We start from the raw sequence: 20,642 nt of genomic DNA, 5'->3' as shown, positions 1-20,642 counted from the left end.
AGTTTATTACCAGAAGACTAACAACAATTTTGATTACCGGTTAATAATTTAAGGCATCTATCATTTAGGTGTGTTTTGAAACCTCTTTCCTCAAGCAGTTGAGGAACAGGCTACAGAGGTAAATGTTCTGCACTTATATATTTGAGAAAAACTGAATATAAACATCTGATTGCAATAAAAAGATCCCAATACTCTGTCGAGTAATATGTAATAAGAGGTAACTGATTTGATTTATTAAGGGATTAGAATGGATTTAGAATTAATTAGCATAGTTAAGCAACAACTGAGCTTAAATAAAATGTTGACAAAGGCCAGCTCCATCTGCATAGCCCTCAATATAAAAAAATATATAGAAAATATGTTTTATACACTGTATCCAGGTTGGCCTGGTGATGGAACAAATTTCAGAACAAAGTGGCATCCAACAGACCCAGAAAGTACCTCAACATCCGATTTTAGCACGAGATTGTTTAGTCTAAAGGATTCAACTCACCCCAAGTTGCCTCTAATGGCTGTTCTACAATTCCCCGTGGTAGTTTCAGGTTCAACCCTGAAGTGGCGAACATTGCTTACAACTTCTCCAGCTAACAAGATTAGACTAAGTGAAAGCTGCAACCACACAATACTCTATTCATTCTAGGTGTAACGGCTTGTTTTGTGTGTGCGTGTGTGCGTGTGCGTGTGTGTGTTGAGGAGCAGGGGGGGGGGGCACACAAATGTTAGAAAAGACCAGGCCTTTAGCTGCACCCCAAAGAGAAGGAAAGTAGGGGAGCATTCAGCATGTGACAGATGTCCCTCCTTAACCCCTCCCACACTATTCTCACTTCTATATAATCAAATACAGACAAGCATGTATACATAGTAGCAAACCCACCCCCCTATGCTTGGATAAAAATCAAGTTTGCATCACGGCATGCAGGCTCAAAGACGCTAAATTCTGGGATAAAACCACTGTTTGCATGTAAAGAAAAAAATATAAAATAAAAACACAAAACACCCAACAAAAACACTATCGTATACAACTTGACAGTCTGGTTGGCACAGTCAGTGATTGTAAAGACCCCCAAGGCAGTGCCAGATTCCCAAACAGGCTGTGAGGAGCCAAATCAAGCTGCAGCCATGTTCACTCTATGAAGGCCATTATATTCCTGTAGCTTGGAGGAGGCTGTAAGATAGTTGCTTCAGATAGCTCAAAAGGGGTCTGTGACCACCGTTCCCCACCCACTATAGCTTTTTTGTATTAACATTTAATTACCATACAAAAACAAAGACTAAATGTACAGTATAACTTGGACTCTATATATTGAGTAGTTTTACTAGTCTCCACCAATCCATTTATTAAACTGTGCTTATGTAATTAAAGACCCAACCACCAGTGGTAGTAGTAAGTAAACACAACAAACTGCATTTATAAGCACTTAACTGAGATACTGGAAATCTGCATATACACGCAGCAGAAGACTAATCACATTTTTCTTCCACCTCTTAGTGATTGTGGAACGGTGCACAGATTTTAATACAACTTTGCTGCGATATGAACAGATGCAGAGTGACAGCCCGAGGAGGAAATTAAGGGTGGAAAGAAGGAAAACAAAAAGGCAGCAACATCCCATTAGTGCTCTATTCTTTACTTCAGCCTTATACTTGACAGTGTTTGTCTGCAGCCACGCAGTTTGAGAAAGCAGATTGGAAACCTGGTCTGACAAACCTACCTGAGGAAATCAGGTTTCACTAGTCCCCTACCCTGATTTCAGAAACCAGCTTTCCTGAGAATGGCAACAGTAATTTGATTAATTAAGTTCATGTAAATGTACTCCCTCAAGTTGCCTATTGTATCTAATGTGTTATTTTGGGTTGTGCCTGATGTAACATAAATCATGGTAATATCTTTGGTTGTTGAGTGAATATGGTAGCCTTAATTTCAGCTGTGACGGCCATGTGACCAAAGGTAAACCAACTAATTTGACAGTGTCATATTTAGGACTGCTGCTACAGCCTACATTTACCCATCAACCAGAGTGCAGCATGAAATTATGTACTTATCCATCTTAGGATCATCCTACCTTAAGCTCCCCTTGCATACAATTTGTCACACAATGTGGCGTCTAATAAATGTACAAGGTTGCTTAAATCAGCCTGTACACACATTTAGAGCAAAAGCACTGACACATTTCAAAGGGCTTTATTGGACTTTGATATTGAACACTGGATTCTACTTTTACAAGAGAAAAGACCACTTGTGAGGAATAAGTTGTTGATTTTGGAACACGCATCTGGTTTGAAGGGCCACTCTAGTCTCCACACAGAAACCAGATTGTGTGTCCGGTAATACCAGAAATCAGAATCCTATTCAGATGGGTTGACTTTGTGGCACTCAGCCCTGTCTAAAAACGACACTTATGTGGTGAACTGGGAGATTGTAAGCCAACTTGCTCTAAATTGCATGTGGGAAATAATGTTCAATAAATCAGTTGATATTTGCACAGTCCCCTGTAGTGTAGCTGAGCACTTTGAGCCTTTAATAACATATCAGCTGCTGCTAGCTGAGAGTTGTGAACCTGTGTGTGAATTAACCAGTTACTGGTTGTAAGACGCTGGCCTGGATAACTCTACAAATGCATCAACTCACACACTGTTTTTTTAAATACAAACTGAAAGAAAGAGATTTATTTAAACTAAGATTTAGATTTTAAAAAGCACCCATCATCTTTCAATTTTGAAGGTCCATTTGCTTACACTTAAGTGTAAGAAAGTTAGAGGAATACAGCCTAATTTTTCTCTATTAAAACAGATTAATACATGTGTTGTGAACCTCATATTGCAAGGTAGATTGTATCGAGATTGTAACTACTTCTTACCCTGACTTTGATTGTAGGCGATCAGAACAGCTATCAGTGTATATTCCTTTGGATGTGGTCAAACATCATCCCAAAAACTTGGTTGTTCCAATTATTCTGACACTAATCCCAAGTTTAAGCAGAGAGAAACAAGGAATCATTACTGCACTCTCATTTCATTTAATTATCTGCTCAATAATTAATGTATGAAAAGGTTTATTCTCCTGGATTTTAACTGAATGAATTTGATTTCAAGTTCAAATTTCTTTATAAGATATATAAAACTACCCAACCACTTTGACATCTTTAATCTATTGCACTTATCAGATTCGTCTGTTTGATATTTATCTGTAAAATGTAAGACAAAACCACCAATAAATTCAGAAAGAAGTAAGTAAGAAGAAAAAAAGAAGAAAAGCCTCACTACATAAAGTGATTCAGGAGGCCAGGAGAATGGCAGTGCAGAGGGTTGTTAAGGAGATGTTCCAGTACTGTGTGTACACCACTGTCTCTGCTTACAGTTTGAGTCCAATAAGGAGAGTATGTGAGCTGAATTTAGCCGACAGGTTCCTATGCGACTCAGTATCAAAAGGCTAATCTGTGGGAGAGCGCAGCAAGGAGGCGGATGGCTTAAGACAAAAACTAGTTTTCCAGCAACCATTTCACAGCCAAGAAAGAGCATTAAGGAGGGCAGGTCTGCAATCAAAAACCCAGAAAAATAAATACCACCACCATCACCAAATATTGGAATTAATAATTTAAGTAGAATTTTGTAAACATTGATTTCTGTTAGAGTTTTCTTGTTAAGTTAAAGATATTCAAATTTTGGATGATATTTATGGAAAACGTTCATGTTACAGGGATATTATATCATGAGAAATTTCATGGCTAACCTACAAGAGAAGTCTGCCTGGACAGACTGACAACATTCACACTCCCATACATTCCTACAGGCAATTGTAGTCAGCAATAAAACAAACATGCATTTCTTTGGGCTGTGGGGGAAACCCATGCAAGCACAGGGATAACATCCACACAAAAGGCTGCAGCCAGCAAGTTTTCCAAGACTTAAACAAGAGACTAGGGACCTTCTGTGAGGTGGTAGTGCAACATCTTCCCCATCATGCTGCCCAGGATAGACCCCCCCCCCCCAAAAAAAGAACAAGCAGGACAGAATACAACAAGAAAGACTAAGAACAAGTGGAAATTGGATCAAGTTTAAAGTAACAGAATTCAACTGTCAGGATTAGACACAGTACGAGATGTAGCTGCAGCTGAGATGTGAAGAACGGTGTTGAGACATGACAAAGAGGCACTTAAGGAAAAAAAAAAAAAAAAAGATCACCGACTGACTGCTACTTTTCAGCTGTCAAACTAAGACAGCTGGATTTGTAGCTGGCATTGATATAGACTCAGAAAGAACACTGTAAAAAATGTGTTTGAGCAGCTGAGAAGCAAAAGAAAAGAAAAGGGGAGAACTACACTTAAAGAAAATATTCAAAGACAATGTCTAAAACACTATATTAAAAGTGAATTATTTCATCACATTTTAGACAGAATATATAGCAGAGTGTAAAGCACAGTCCTGTTCAGATTTATATATGTGTGTACTGTAAGAGCAAGCAAAGTTTATTATTCATTTGGTCATTTAAACTACCTTGTTTTACAAACCAGCATGTATTGAACTTTGATCATTAGTCACCAGTTTCTTCAATATTTCCTCTAACTGCATTTTTTTCTCAGATCAATAGTTAATGTTCGTCCTCACCATCAGGGTCAGTGATTTTTGCTTTGACAAACTTTGTTCCCATTTTCTGTAGATTAATACTTCTCAATTAGATTAAAACAGACCTCCCTTAAGCTGCAGAAACCATCATACAAGGTTTACAATTACAGAAACAGACAAAAGTGATTAGCATCGTTACAAGCCGCGTTTGCAAGCCATGCTTATATGCAAAAGCCAGCATGCTTAAATACTACATAGGTTTTACATTCTCATGCATATTGCATGTATGACATATTGATTAGAGATACATCAGAATTATTGCCAATAGAAATGTCACCAAACTTAAAGATATATTTTACATAACTACCATTTGGTGAAATGGGGGTCCAGATGTGTGTGAACATTAATTAAATCCACTCACCAGGTCTACAGCGTAAGCCGTCAGCAGCCAGCTCCTGTCCTTCTGGACACACACAGGTGTACTTAGGGGAGTGTTTGTTGATTTGTGGTGCAGGCAGACACATATAGCTACATCCTCCATTTTCATCCTTTTCTGTGCACCAGTTAGTACCTGCACATGATGTAAGATAGCAAAAGGTCAGTGCTGGAAAGAGCCGATACAGGCATTAAGCATCAACTTTCATGCATGTACAATTTATTATTTTCCACATCATATTTTTCACAAACATAAAGCAGAATCTTCTTTACTCATGTTTGGCCATTTGTCAGCCTGCATCAATTCTTGGATTACATAGAACTCAGTTATTGTCCAAAAACTAATACCACAACAGCTAGACACAACTTCACTGGATGATATTCCCTCATTTTAAAATCGCTTTTAACAAGTGTAGCAATGTGTGCTTAAATTCGACACTTCCTTGCATTGTGGCTGATGAAACAACATTTACGGTGGCATTACGGACACTCCGAAGAGTCTGGACAGTGTTTATAAGGCCTTTTTTGAATGAAAAACTGTCCTGGTGGAGTGGTTTGCCTAGCTGGTAGGTTTTGGGACAACAACAAAGGTCTATGCCATCCACAAATTAGCAAATGTAGGCTGACAATTATATGACTTCTAAACTCATAAAATATGAGTATAGAAGAATCAGTGTTGGCTTAAGTCTCTGTATGGTGTATATTATTGACGTATGATTAAATTAGAAAATGTTGAAAAGTAACCTATTAATTTGTAAAAATGCTACTTATGTCCATTAATCTACTCAAAACTGCATGAAGACTTTTAGCTCACTAATAATATGTATGCAATAAAATGGTTGCAATTCTAAAGTGTTAACCAAGCCTGTATTACTACAAAATAGTTCAAGCTTTTAGTTCATCTTTTAACAAAGCTTTTAAAATTGGAGTTTGTTCAGTTGTTATGAAAATGTTGATGGTTAAAGTCAACATATTTCTGAGTGCTAATGTTGATTTTGCAAATGGCTAAAGTTGAACTGCATAAATAAATCATATTATTTACAGATCTGGGTCAAGCTAGACCTTGAATTAATTTTAAATCAGAAGCAAAAAGCTGGTATATTGGAAAAGTTTAATGGCTTCATCACATAAACTTCACCATTTACTCTTCTAATGCGATTCCTAAAAAACAAAAAAACAAAACAAAAAAAACCCCCACAGCTGCAGTCTTTCCTGTTGCTGTGAATAACCACAACAGGGCTGTCCTGCCAGACAACCGAATAAGAAGATTTTCCAGCTCAGCAATTGTCAATGAACATTTCCTCTTCTTTTCCCCTCCCTCCACTTACCTGACAGCTGGATTAGTTCATGATACACTATGATGTCTTGGGGATCATTCAGGTTGCTAGCCAGCGTCACAACATCAGAGCCAGTAAACTTGTTTGCACCATAGATAGCTTCATTTTCACCATCTGTCCAGAAGACGCGATCCTGAAAGGGAGATAAAAATACATTTAATTTTTAAGTTCATTGTTAAAAACTTTAACCAGCAAGATGAGGCAATGCCAATAAGTAGAAAACCTCCTGTTGACATCAGATAATTGTCTATACTGGGACAGCTAAGTCCATTATCACAACTAACAATCCCACTTACCAACAAAAGTAAAAAGAATTAAAACATTTGCTTTAACTAACCAAAGTGTAGCCATAAACCAGATGCTGTGCATGCTTGCTGCAGATTTGTCAGCAATTGAAAAAAAAACTTCACAGGGCCTTGACATTATTATGTACACATGTAGCCATTGAAAGTGTCATGGTGTTTGTGAGCGGTATTTCCGTGGTACTCACTGCTGGCATTCCGTTCCATCATTTTAATTCATTTTGAAAGATAAAGGCTTGAGTCAGCCTTATTTTTGGACTATTCAGATTTTATGTTCATTGAACAATGCATATTCTGAATGATTTTTATCAGTGTGTAGATTTGTTAGATCTGCTGTTAAAACAAACAACTTATTTTGTAAGAGTGCAGAGAGGCAAAAAAACATCACAACGGAGTGATGTCTGATTGTTTTTACATCAAATTCAACCACATTTGAATAAAACTGAATCTATCACAAAGTGGCCTGTATGAAAATCCATTAAAAATTCTGACAAGAAGCAGATTTACCGAGTTTCTGCTTCTAAGAGACAATAAGCATGGCAATGTAAGCCAGATATAAAAGAAAGCTGCAAGTATAAAATATGAGATGCTAAATACATGCGATTTAACAACACTGAAGATTCTCTAAAGTAAAGAGATTTATAAGAGAAGATGAACTTTGGCAAAAGATCTTGCATAGCATCCACTCATCCTTAGTCTGTCTGAAACACACTAAATTTAAAAATGTTCACCGTCTCCCCTGGTGTAAGGCAAGAATATAAAAAAAAAAAAAATTAGAGAACATTTTGACCCCACATGCGACTGTAGCAAACAAGAACCAGCAACATTAATGCACATGTTCTGGAAGTTTGGGAGATTTATTTTTGAGGTCCTATCAAAAATATGTAAAAATCCGTCCTTGATGTGCACCCAAGGATTAGTATACTGAATAATTCTCAGACCAATCTGATTGCCTTCTGTACCCTCCTTGCCACAAGGATGATTCTTAAATGGAAACAACCTAATTTTTTGGCTATTCAGTATTTACTATTAAAAAGGGACATTTTTAGTTTTAATAGTGTTAACATAGGAGCACATGATGCCAACAGTACTGACTAGTGTTCCTTAACTGACAAAGTGATTGACATTTTTTTTTAAAATAACATACATTGACAGCCCTAATAAAAATTGTTTAACTTTATCCCTTCAAGTAATTTCTAGATTTACCTGTAAATGCTGAGCAAAACACAAGATTAGCGAAAGTTAAGAGCTGATTATCAAATTTAACCAACTTTGAGCCAACATCTGTGCAATTGTCCTAAACTGCACTTGACACCTATTACAATTAATCTCTCCTTGGATTATCTGCCAATGTGGACAGCACTCCACTTTGGTCAGGTTAACCCTGTTCAAGAACTGGGCATTTACTGCGCATATAAGTTAGCTTCTCAATATTGTTTTATAGCTCATATGATGCAGAGTTTGGACTTGTGGCATTTCTTTGAGGTTTTGCTATATGTGAAGCAAATAATGGCGCACCTTTATTAAGTGAAATACCTCAAAAACCGTTAGAGCGAAGGGGTGAGCCAGGTATTCAGAAGACTGGAGTACTTTTTTCCTGTTGTCTCCATTCAGGTCAATGCTGCAGAGCATGTGTAACTTTGAGTCAACCCAGTACAACCTGCCTTTGATCAGATCTGCAGGGAAAGAGGAGATCAGACCAGTATATAAAAAAAAAGGACAAAAGAGTTTACACAAGGTAAGTGAGAAAGTAGTGAAACATGGAAGAACAATAAAAAAATTAAGCAAAAGAATGAGAGAAGGGAATGAAACAGGAGGGTGAAAGGATCAAGAGGAAGAGTACAGTGAGAAGATCAGCCATTGAGGGAAAAAGAAAAATACAACATTTCAGTAAAAAAGGACAAATCGGTAGCTTTTTAACAGAGTTTAACAGTTGCAAGTCAGGTGTTAGGTGTAAAAGGGACTTCGCACCGTTACACCAACACTGTCAATGCACCAATATTCATTGAATTCCAAAAGTGTATAAACTAATGATTGCTATAGCGGGATTTCTCAGTGATTACATAGTGAGAGTGCATATTTTACATTTTCAACTCAGGCTACATTTTCATATGAACATCTTATGCACGGATGCTTGCAGTTAGGAGTCATTAATATAAAGTTATACTTTATGATGCATAAAAGAAAACCTAACAAAAAAAAAAAAGGAAAAAAAAAAAAGGGGTTTTTCTATATTTCATAAGTTTGTTAGGGCTGGGCGATATGGCCATGATTAGAAAACAGATTACTGAAAAAATACTCTCCCAGAACACTGGGAGAAGGTGTGCAATCAAAAAAGTAACCCCTACCAATTGTAACTGCACATCGGGCAATGAACACTTTCAAAACATGACCTGTACTAACAAACCTGCACTAACGTTCAAGTAGCACTGTCGCATGGTTAACAGGTGGTTTACATAACGCTTTATAGCTTCCAAAGCTACATGATATTTTCTTTTGCCATTAAACCTGCACACCAAGGCAAGCAAAACAGAGGTGGCGAGACGTCTGCCATAGTACGGAGGCAACAATGTTTCTTTCATTGTTTTACCTGCTTCAGCTACCATTACTCCACCTTGTTACTAGCAAGGCCAACATGTTTAGGAGTCTCAAATGAAACCGTAATAGCTGACATTACCGTGATAACTAATAAGATGCCTGTGCTGTTATTTGTATGACAGCAGAGGAAGTAATCTTGATCTTTATATTTGGGTCTTTTTCCCTACTGTGTTCAAAAAACAGAATGGCAAATTGATCAAATGAATTCAATAACCCTCCAGGCCTAGCTAAATGTACTGCAGTTGCAAACATAAGCTCTAAACTAAATATGGGGGGGGGGCAGATGAAATCAAAACCCTAAAAAGGAGTTGAAGTCTAGGCTGATTTGTAATTATATGCACTGCAGTGACTTAAGGTCAGACCCTGTACTGTGTACTGCACAGTAAACAATATTACCTAACTTTATTTTGTGTATAAGAGTTAAATTAAGCCAAGTTCCAAACGAAAAAGTTAAATGGAATGGAATTTTAGCCATCAGAAACTTCACTAGATGCCATAGAGCACATGAAGTAAACATTCTGACAAAAAAATAAATAGTATATTACAACACAAATTCATTCACAAACTAAATGACATTTGTTAGTCCTTCCAAGACTCACTATAATTACAGCCAGTTTTAAATCTCAGGTTAGTCTGTTACCTTAACTATCATAAGTAAAAGCCATACCTTACCCCAAAGAAGGCATTATATGTCAATATGCATTCATAAAAGGTAGAGAAAGAACATGTATGCGTGTGTTCCTACCCAAAGTGATTCCATTAGGCCACTGGATGTCTGTCGCTACCAGAACCTGTCTGTCAACGCCATTCATGCCAGATTTTTCAATCTTGGCAGGCTCACCCCAGTCAGACCAGTACAGAAACCTATGGGACCAATGCATATGTGTGCACACACACACACGATTAACTGCCTGTGGTGAATTAGACAAAGATTTCAACTGACATCAAATCAAGCTTTCCACAAACCCAGACAGAGGATCCACAGCGATGGAGGCTGGTTCTTTAAGGCCTCTGCTGAAAAGAACTCTCTTTTTGGTTCCATTAAAGTTGGCCACAGAAATGGTTTTTGTCCCAAGATCAGACCAGTACAGGTTTTTATAGATCCAGTCCACAGCAATTCCCACAGGAGTCTGAACGTTGTTTATTACTTTGTTGTGGGTGCCAGTGTCCCCTCGTTTGTCCAGCTTAGTGCTGCAAGGACACAAAGAACAAACTCAAATTCAAGTTGAATTATAAAGAGTCAATATCCATTCTATTTCAGAAAATACCTACAAATGCATTTTTAAAAACTTTGTCTTTGCAGAAAAAAACTCTACTACACAAAAGTTAAATCTAGGACTATCTCTCAATATAAATATTAAAAGATCCAAGATCTCCAGCAAAAATAGATAATCTCACATGGGCATTGCTTCTGCTTTAGCTTCCACATAATAGCATGGGGTAATACAGGCTGTTAACCAATTTTATCATGTAGTCTGATATATGCAACTAGCTGATTAATAGAAGTGGTAAAAGTCGATGAAGTCAATACGAGAGCATGTTTTTGCTTTGAATGATATTGTACAACAACTAGAAGGACCAATTTAAACGTTTTACTCAAGTACTACAGTGTCTTGCAATAGTATTCATACCCCTTGAAATTTTCCACATTTTGTCACATTACAACCACAAATCTAAATGTATTTTATTGGGATTTTATGTGAAGAACCAACACAAAGTGCAATTACAGCTGCAAGTCTTTTGGAGTATGTCTCTACCAGATTTGCACATATAGAGAAAACATTTTTGCCCATTCTCCTTTGCAAAATAGCTCAAGCTCAGTCAGATTTAATGGAGATCATCTGTGAACAGCAGTTTACGTTTTGCCACAGATTCTCAATTGGATTTAAGTCTTTCTTGCAACAATGACTTTCTTCCTGCCACTGTTCCATAAAGGCCAGATTTGTGGAGTACACTAAAGGTCCTGCCTGTGCTGTGGATCTCTGCAGGTCCTCTAGAGTTACCATGGACCTCTTGACTGCTTCTCTAAATAATGCTCTCTAATGTCTGTTTAGGTGGACGGCCATGTCTTGGTAGGTTTGCAGTTGTGCCACACTCTTTCCATTTTCTGATGATAGATTGTACAGTGCTCCGTGACGTTTAAAGCTTGGGATATTGGCTTATAACCTAACCCTGCTTTAACCTTCTACTTTGCAACATAAATAAAAGTGTTGGAGGAGGATATTTCTATAAAAAAATGTTGCACAATATTGTAAAAGCACAGTTATTGTATAAATTGACTTTCTTATCTTCCAATTAACAACAGACATCTCTAAAAATTCTGAACACACACCGATTGCCTTAGATCAACCAAAAACCGTTCTCAGACATGTTGGAATCCAGGACTTAGAGACATTTGCAAGTTGGTTGGGCCATACATTACAACAAACTGACATTACCCTCCCAGCCCCAGTATAAAGTTTATGTAATGCAGATCGAGCCAGTGTGTTAACAGAACAGGTTAGACTGAGAATTCATATTGAGTGGGCAATAGAGAATGCAACTAAAAACTGTAAAGTCAATAAACAGAACTTGTGTATGTATACACAGTGACTAATAGAATTACTGACCTTTTCAGTGCTACAGCATAGGAATCTTTCCACTCTGAGCTACCTCATGAAATGTGAACACTGCACATTTTATAAAATTAAATTCAAAGTACAGCAACAGCAAGGTTGCCTGGCTGGTGGTGCTATCTGAAAATAAAGTAGTCTGAACTCATGCCCCAAGAAATTATTCGTGTACCAAAGCAAACCACCTGCTAGTTGTTGAGGCATTCACTCTGAACAAAATATCAGCCCATCTGACTTGATGGGAGACTTCACCAATGGCTTCAAATGCTTTTAAACTTCCCATTGACTTCCCTGTATCAAAATACATCTCTACATCTAGCTGAAAAATGCCTCCAGGTGACATCACTTTGAGGAACCTTCATTTCAGATTATTTCATCTTGTTGCTCACAATATGGAGTTTCTAATCACTGTCAACCTCCTTTTCCAGAGCTTTCCCAGATGACCTCATCCTAACTCCTAATGCTGAAAAACTCCTCCGGGTGATATCACTACATAACAGCTACTTAAGTTCCCAATAGTTCCGTTTTTATTTAAAATGATGTAGGCTGGACTGCTCTCATGCCGCTGTTATGTTTTTATCTAGGACACAATAAACTGTGAGATCAGATCGTAGTTTGACTGTGCAATAGTTTTTAAGGCTGTTGTGTATATTGTACCTATATATGGCCTTTCGGCCCAAGTCAGCCCAGAAGATCATCTGTTGGTCAAAGTCGGCATCCAGAGCTACTGTGTTCCTTTGCTGCTCCACTATCTGTGTGTACTCCTTCCTCTCCAGACCCAGACGACGAATGTCACGACGGTTGGTAAAGATCAGGCAGGGTTCCTTACCTGATAACAGGAAAGACTTTGTCAAATCGGAAACAGCTGTAGACTGTCACATTTCAGACCTGATGAATCTCCTAAATTACCCTAGTGTTTAAAGTATCTTTTTGGAGTATTGACTTTACACACTCACTTGACAAATAATTACATTTTTACATTTACAGAAAATGTAAAAAGATAATTTTTCATTGTAACTTGCAAAAAACAAACAGCATTACCAACACAAAGTAGTGCAACAGATATATGGGGCATATAGTATAAAACAAATAAATCTAAATTAACCAAAAGGAAAAAAAACAAAATACTACAAAGTTATAGAAGCAGAGATTCTAAGGAGCATCTTTCAGTTCCTCAAGTTTGTCAGCAGTTTCCTTTTCTTTCGCAGCTCTTTGAAGTCCATTGACTCTGTAATTGGTTCAGTTACAGCTTTGCTTTTGGCAGCACGGAAGTACATTTTTAGAGGGCAAGATTTGAAGACGACACTCAGGGTACCTCCACATTTTCAAGCGATAGATTAAAAAAAAATTAAAAAAGTATGTAGAATCAGGGAACCAGTGTTGTCCTTGCTATGAGCTGGAACATCCTTGAATACCCATCTAAGGATTTTCCCAGATCCCAGTCTGTAAAGGCACTTCCTGCTCAGGAGGAGTTGTGTAGTGCACAAATATTGCAACTTCCAACATTTAAATGGTAAGTGTTCATTTTCAAAACATTTATCAGTGAGACACTATAGATTATATTGGCCAATCACGTATGTTGTTCTGTGTTTCTAAAAATCTTATATTACCATGTTTAGTCTTTTCATTGTAATAGCATTACATGCAGTAAGATGGAGACTTTCACTCAGTGAAAACATGAGCTAAAAACATCTGCAGCTGTCAGGTCAGAAGACTTTGACACTGCAAAAGTACCAGATTGATTTTCTTATAAAGAAAAAAATTTATATTTTTTTGTTTAATGTATTTTATGTACCAGTGCGATTTACATTTATTATATATTGTTCATCTCCCTTACACAATCCTGCAGCCTTAGAGTAATGTATGTTTCATTTGCCAACATATAAATTTGTCTACTGGGGTAAAGCAGTTTATACATTTCATAAGAATCTTATGAAGGGTCATGATTATGGAGGATTTGGTCCTCTTTTTATCCAAGCTTTACATTTATTTTCTAGCCATCTCTCATTAAATGAGAAACTCCCAGCATGTTGGTGCAATCATGTCGGACTCCCTTTCTTTGGGGGCAGGGCAGGGTCGAACGTGGACACATGCAGACCCAGGTGTAGTGGTTTTAATTTTAGACTAGATTTATCAAACTAAGTGAACCAACTACTCTGTCACACTGCTCTTTGTTGCAAAAGACATACAGTTACTGTTTCGAGCTTTTTCAAGCACTTTATCCAAAATTCAATCACATCTTTGACCTTGAAAACATTAAAATCAAGGATGTCAAGCCCCCTTACAAACCCTGAATATAGCTTCCAGAAACACAGCTGATGAAATAGATGGTCACAATAAGTTTTTACTTAAAGTCATTCGATCACCAGACAAGATGACACTTGATAACAGGTAATCACATTTCTTAAGCCTTTCTGATAGCATTCAAGAATGACTATTTAAAAAGCTAACCACTTGAAATAAGGTTTGTTGTTAGAGGTTTCAGTACAATGCTCTCTTTATGTTAGGACTCGTGCTCCTTTAAATATTAGCTTTAGATGAGAAAATAAAAGTATCTTTTCTTCCACAATTATTCATGATTTTGTGAATAAACAGATTCAGAGATTATGGCCAATTTTTGCCCAGTCTTAAAAAAAAAATAAAAAATAAAAAAAAAGAAGGGGGGGTAAACAATGCTACAATTTCAGTATATGTAATCCCTCTGAGAGTTCATCTGAGGCTGTGTTTTGATGACTGGTCATTTCCATGACTGAAGCTGCACAATAAAACAACTTTGTTTTGTCTTAAAAAGCAACACCTATCTACAAGTAAAAAATGTTACTGCAATAAATTAGTGATGTTTGCTTTTAAGCTTGTTACATTTGGTGGAAATGGGCATTTAAAAAACAATCACAGTATATTAAAGTTAAGGAGTAAATCTTTGCTGATCTTTAATGTTGAAGCTGCTGTTTCACGTTACTACATTTAAAGCTCTGGACTCACCAACAGCTTTGCAGACACCAGTGGTTGGATCCATCTGGTACCCATTGTGGCATTCACACTTGTATCCTCCCTTCAGGTTAATGCAGATCTGGCTGCAGATGCCAGGGTTTAGACATTCATTGATGTCTGCATAAATAAAGAAAATGAGAAGGGGGGGAGAAAAAGGAAAACAGCTGGTGTCTGACATTTTTAATTAATGAAGTCAGATGAGTGCTTCAATTTAAGGAAAAGCAACTTATGCACATAGTCTTGCTACTTATGAAAAACCTATCAAAGTTTTTTTAAATTAAATTATACATAGCTTTTTAAAAAATTACTTTTAGGAAACATTCCTGTGATTCCTACTGCAAGAGATTGTAAACCTGCGTGATTTTGTGATACACAAAATGGAAATTAAAGTATAATTTGTGGTGAAGTTTTGCCATGGTCTTTACAAACAAGCTGCTCTCATCAAACTGAGATGTAAACATTCAAATTTTCTCAGGAGTTTACTGAGATTTTACATCTGGAAATGGATTAAATGCCTCTCTGCAAGCAGCGGGGTTCATTCCAGATGGAATACTACACATGTTCAAAGCTGCGTTTCGACCAAGATTGGCTCAGTAAAAAAGCTGTGTCAGATCAGTGCCTCCTAAACATACCCATGAAAACTGCAGCTTTTAGAATGCAACCAGTCGCATTACACACCAGAGACATCAGAGAGTAGAGCTGCACAATAAAGAAATTATACCAGTAACAGGTCTCTGTCACAATAACAGTACAGTAACTTTACACAGTATCCAGAACCTTTCACATTTTGCACACATTGTGCAAAAAATAAATAAATTCACCCTTCTTACAAATCTATCAAAACTCTGTGGCATTAGCCATGTGATGAGGAACATCTGTGGTTGGAGTTCTGACCAAAGAATCTTATTACTCCAAGGCCTTTAAAAGGTGTAATGATAATCATGGCAAAAGGTTTTTTCCACTTTAAGACCTGGTAAGGTTAAAACCGGTCAGTATCAACTACAGCCTGAAAACCATTGTAGCTTCATTGTGATCTTCATCGTTTATCTCCAGGCATCATAAGGATTTTTTGATTCATCTGAAGTATGACACTACAATACTATCAATTTAAGAATTTAGTAAATATTACTACAGTTATTATAAGTTATTGATTTTAAGAGTTGCAAAAATAATTTATGCATTTAAAATAAAAATATAGGTTTGTTTTAGGTCTGAAATGATAATTTACAGAGGATTTAAGTAAGTAATATGTGCAAATAAATACAACTTTTTAAGATTTAAAATGGCTTCTATGTAATCACCTCCACAGGTCTTGTGATCCATCAGCTGCAGTCCAGGTGTACAGTCACACTCGAAGCCAATCACCATGTCTTTGCAGATGTGAGAGCAGCCGCCATTGTTGAGGAGACACTCATTTAAATCTGAATAACATGAAGAAAACATTGTTGCTTCATAAGATTAAGTTTTGTTGTACTGTACCAATGAGAATGATCATTTAAAAAAAAAGAAACAGTACAGTAGTTTCCATTTAATTGTCACAGTTGTCCACTGCAGCAGCTAAAGCTTAGACAAGAGTATAAGAAAAACAATGACCAACTCCTCAGATTCAAATTAATGCTACGGGTGATTTCGTAGTTTTGGTCCAATATGCAGAAGTCAAACTAATAAAATGCAATATTTTCCTAATTTTTTTGTGTGTCTGATCAACTTTGTAAGGTTAATAAAAATGTGGCTTGGAAGGTGTGAGAAATCCTGATCCTAAAGTGACACGGCAAAGAGCATTTCTAGTTTGGCAAGCTTGAATTAGTATTTGCATAAAATGTCAACCTCTCTCTTTACACCAAACATATTAAACAGCAAAGAGCAGAAAGGACACTGATGTCTGGATATCTGAGGTAGTACTTCAGTCACTGAGACCTATGGAAAGCAAACTTATTTTGGCCATCTGAAAAAGTTACCTCAGAACAAAGCTTTTTGAAATTTACAAAGCTACATCATTCTGACACGGCTGCCATTTAGTATTCTTAGTCTGGGAAATTAAATTAATGGTTAAGTAAAACGCATTAGGCTGCATGAGGCAGGATATTTGTCAGGTAGTGTCACCCACTTTGTAAAAATTCAACACTTTTCTTTCGGACATTGGTATTTTTTAATCCACTCAACACTGAATAAATCTATTCTTCTTTAAACATTGGCGCTTCTTTTCTCTTTGTTTCAATTTTGTTTTGCCATTCAAAACGATAATGATGAAACTTCAAGTTTAAATATTTCCAGTTTGAATAGTTTTACATTTAGCTGGGAAAACATTACAACCCTATATAAGTAGTTGCATTTTTGGACACCATCTACATCTCCTTCAGTTATTTTTCTAATGTCTTTAGGTTTTTAAACAAAAGTAATCTACTCTGCTTAGAAGCTTGTTTACTTAAAAAAAATAATGTTTTACTCACTGCATTCTTTAATAGGCTCGTCACTCCAGTCGGGACAGTCTCGGGCTTTGTTGCAAACTTTGCTCATCTCGATACACTCCCCGCTGCGACATTTGAACTTTTCTGGCTCGTTACACTGAGTCACTGTGGAGATAAGAGGTATACATGTCACAAGCAGTCACTGCTTACATGTAGCATTCTAATTTTCTCATTCAGTATCTACCTTTGAAAATTCAAATATACAAAAACAAATCTACAGTTCTGACTTCAAGGTAGAGGATCTTGGCTCTAACTTAAACTTACTGTATTGGTCAGAGTATTCATAATCTTTAAGATATAACCACATTTCTAAAAATGTCTGACTGAAGGTTCACAGTTTAAGGCCAAAGCTCAACATGTCTCAATATGTGGAAAAAAAAAAGGCTTTAATGCCCTATATGGGCATTAAAGAAACAGTGTCTCAAAAGAATTAAAAATTAATTTGTTACGCTATATATACACACACACACACACACACACACACACACTACATACTGTTTTTGCAGTTAACTTCATCTGATCCATCAGTGCAGTCTCTGAGGCCATTACACTGTCTGCTGCCCAGGATGCAGTTTCCATCATCACACTTGAACTGATCCAGTCCACATGTGTGCATAGCTGTCAAAGGTCCACGTGTGCATAAACACAAACAAAGTTACATGTGTAAGCAAAGCTAAAACAATTTCATCTGAAAGAAAACTCAAACTATTTTAATATTCAATTATTTGAGCCATTTATTATGAATGGAATTATAAGTGTAGCACCCCCCCAATAACACTGAATTTCCTTGCTAACATATCCAAGAAAACACAAAATACCATCTAATAATAATAGTTTTTGTAATGACAATGCCCGTTTTTCCATGTTACAGCTGATGTATAACGGAATGTTAACTATCTCATTGACAAACTTTTGGTGAATAATATGGTCATAGGTTATTGTGTAAAAAATACTATTGAGAAAAACATGATATGCCATCTGTAATGTATGAATATTCAGCTGGTCTGTACATACGACAGTTTGTTTCATCGCTGCCGTCCTTGCAGTCAGGATCTCCATCACACCTCCACTTCTTGTGGATACACTCTCCTGACTGGCACTGCATCTCACTGGTCAAGCACTTGGCCGGCGGTGTTGGGTTGCGTCCGCAACGAGTCAGAGACTCATCAGACTGGTCCTGCAAGGCATTCATAGAATTTAAATTAACATCACCAACCAATTAAACGAACAAACAAAAAAACACAACATTTGCATTTTGTTTAACCATCAAAAATGTGGGACTGTTTTATAGGGCATTTAGTGGTGACACAGGGCTCACTTATTTTCTTGAAAATTTATAGGCATGTATTTTCTGACCACAGCATAGACCGTTCTATCAAGGGACATTCATTTTTAATGAAATGTTTTTAACACGTTAGTTTGTAGCTGAGTTCAACAACGCCAATTCTCTGTCAACTCAATTTCTCTAGGAATTAGTCTGCTTAATTAGCTGCTTTATTTACAGAGTTAGTCTTTAATGTTTTATTTTGTACCACAAAAGTTAATTAGAAAGTGTGAATGTCAGTAGAAGAAACAGCCATCATGACCAATCTACACACTAGAAATTATGGCAGAAATGATCTGAAAGCCTTTTGCACTCTGAGGTCACTGATGATTGTACAAATCATTTGCTTTAATTAGCATTGAGACTAGATAATCAGATCGACTGGGATCAAGAGAAGCACAGTTTCTTACACTTGCATCATCTCAAAGTCACCAATTCATGAGGGAGCAGGGTGCCAAACTGTATAAGTGTCTGCAGTTCCATTAGGGTTAACACTGACATAACTCACTGGGTGTGAAAGGGATAAATGAATAACTATGACCTTCCAACATTAAATATTTGTGGGTGTGCATGTTTACATTTGTATGCTAATATGCTAAGGTATGCATTATATTCTCACAACCACACTGTTAAAAGATGTGTGTGTACAGGGCAGGTCAATAACCACCTTGTGTGGAAACTGAACTTGCAGAATTAGTGTGCGTTCTTCTTAGCCATAACCACAAGTTGAGCATTCACCCCAAGTGAAACCCTGAACATTCCATTTGACCACACCTCAGGTGTTTTAATTTAAAACTACAGGAGGTTCCTTTATAGTTAAGGCAGTTGTGGGTCTGGGACAAATGTCAAAGTGTATTTTTTAATTAGGGGTTATTGGATTTAGTTTTCCCAAATTTTATAGTCTGCTTGGTAGATTCCTTTTACCTTTATAATTAAAAGTACATGTTAAAAAGTAGTGTGAAGCACTGTCACTAAGCTTTAAATCAGCACTCTGTAAATAATAGCATTAAAATTAAATTTTTGTCACCATGTTTTTTTTTCTTTTAAATAACTAGTCCCCCACTTATTCTCATTCAGTAATAGCTTTTCTACTGAACAATTGTGTTTTATGCCAATATGATAACATTTTGGCAATATAGAACATTGTATTTGAATACATAAGTGTTTTGCCATGGAAACAGATTTATGAATTCTAGGGGGCCATGAGTAGACTGTAGGGAGTAGAAGATTTGTTTGGGTGCTAATAGAAACGCTAACAATTCAACCCAAGAATAAACTGTACCTTTAAAAATGCCCCAGTGATAATCCAATAATTACAAAGAGAATTTTATGGGCAATTTCACAATATGTTGACATGGGCCACACATCAGTATACAAACAAGAAGAAAGCTTAGTCAGAGTTTAATTAGATGCAGTTCTTGAAGAAATGTATTATTAATACTGTATATACTTAAGTGAACGTGCTTTTTTTTCTACTGGTCAGTGATATCCACTATTAGATCTGGTCATGTCAAGAGTCATTGTCATCTATGACGCCAAAGCGGACATTTTTTTTCAATGCACTGATTTATTAAACATTGGCTACAATTCATAAACATGCCAAATAAAATTCACCTGCCAAATCCTTGCTTTTGTCACTCTCATTTTTCATTTTAATTATTTGTGTTCACAAATTTGGAGTAGGTGTACATGTTTTATTATTGTGTTTGCTTCTTGCCTGGCAGTCAACGTCGTCATCACACACCCAACTGGCTGGGATACAGGATGAGTTTCCACACTGGAACTCACTTGGACCACAGGAGGACGGCGCGCACGCGACCTCGTCTGAACCATCGCCACAGTCATCCTCACTGTTACAAACAAAGTTCCGCGAGATGCAACGGCCGCTGGCACAGGTGAACTCATTTGGAGCACACGTAATGTTACCTGCAGGCAGTTTAGAGGAGGAAGTGGATGTCAAAAAGCTGTGAAGATTAAAAGCTATGTTGCCAAGAAAATGCCACAACACACAC

At 36.9% G+C, this 20,642-nt stretch overlaps 1 protein-coding gene across 4 annotated transcripts in view; it reads right to left on the bottom strand.

Annotated features, from left to right (window-relative positions):
- Positions 1-20,642, bottom strand: part of vldlr (very low density lipoprotein receptor) — a 43,963-nt gene that overhangs the window by 6,612 nt on the left and 16,709 nt on the right. For all 4 annotated transcript variants that reach the window (XM_067484100.1, XM_067484102.1, XM_067484101.1 and 1 more), the window contains 12 exons: positions 20,348-20,556; positions 18,321-18,483; positions 17,802-17,924; positions 17,289-17,411; positions 16,140-16,259; positions 14,830-14,955; positions 12,505-12,676; positions 10,202-10,426; positions 9,981-10,099; positions 8,174-8,313; positions 6,327-6,468; positions 4,985-5,134 (listed from right to left, as the gene is read on the bottom strand). In XM_067484100.1, coding sequence (XP_067340201.1) covers positions 4,985-5,134; positions 6,327-6,468; positions 8,174-8,313; positions 9,981-10,099; positions 10,202-10,426; positions 12,505-12,676; positions 14,830-14,955; positions 16,140-16,259; positions 17,289-17,411; positions 17,802-17,924; positions 18,321-18,483; positions 20,348-20,556 — 1,812 coding nt within the window. The remainder of the gene's footprint in view (positions 1-4,984; positions 5,135-6,326; positions 6,469-8,173; positions 8,314-9,980; positions 10,100-10,201; positions 10,427-12,504; positions 12,677-14,829; positions 14,956-16,139; positions 16,260-17,288; positions 17,412-17,801; positions 17,925-18,320; positions 18,484-20,347; positions 20,557-20,642) is intronic.

The sequence above is a fragment of the Channa argus genome, chromosome 18 (assembly GCF_033026475.1).
Source record: "Channa argus isolate prfri chromosome 18, Channa argus male v1.0, whole genome shotgun sequence".
In the NCBI taxonomy this organism is placed as follows: Eukaryota; Metazoa; Chordata; class Actinopteri; order Anabantiformes; family Channidae; genus Channa; species Channa argus.
Note: the sequence above shows the minus strand (reverse complement) of the source record. Positions and strands in the feature narration are given on the sequence as shown.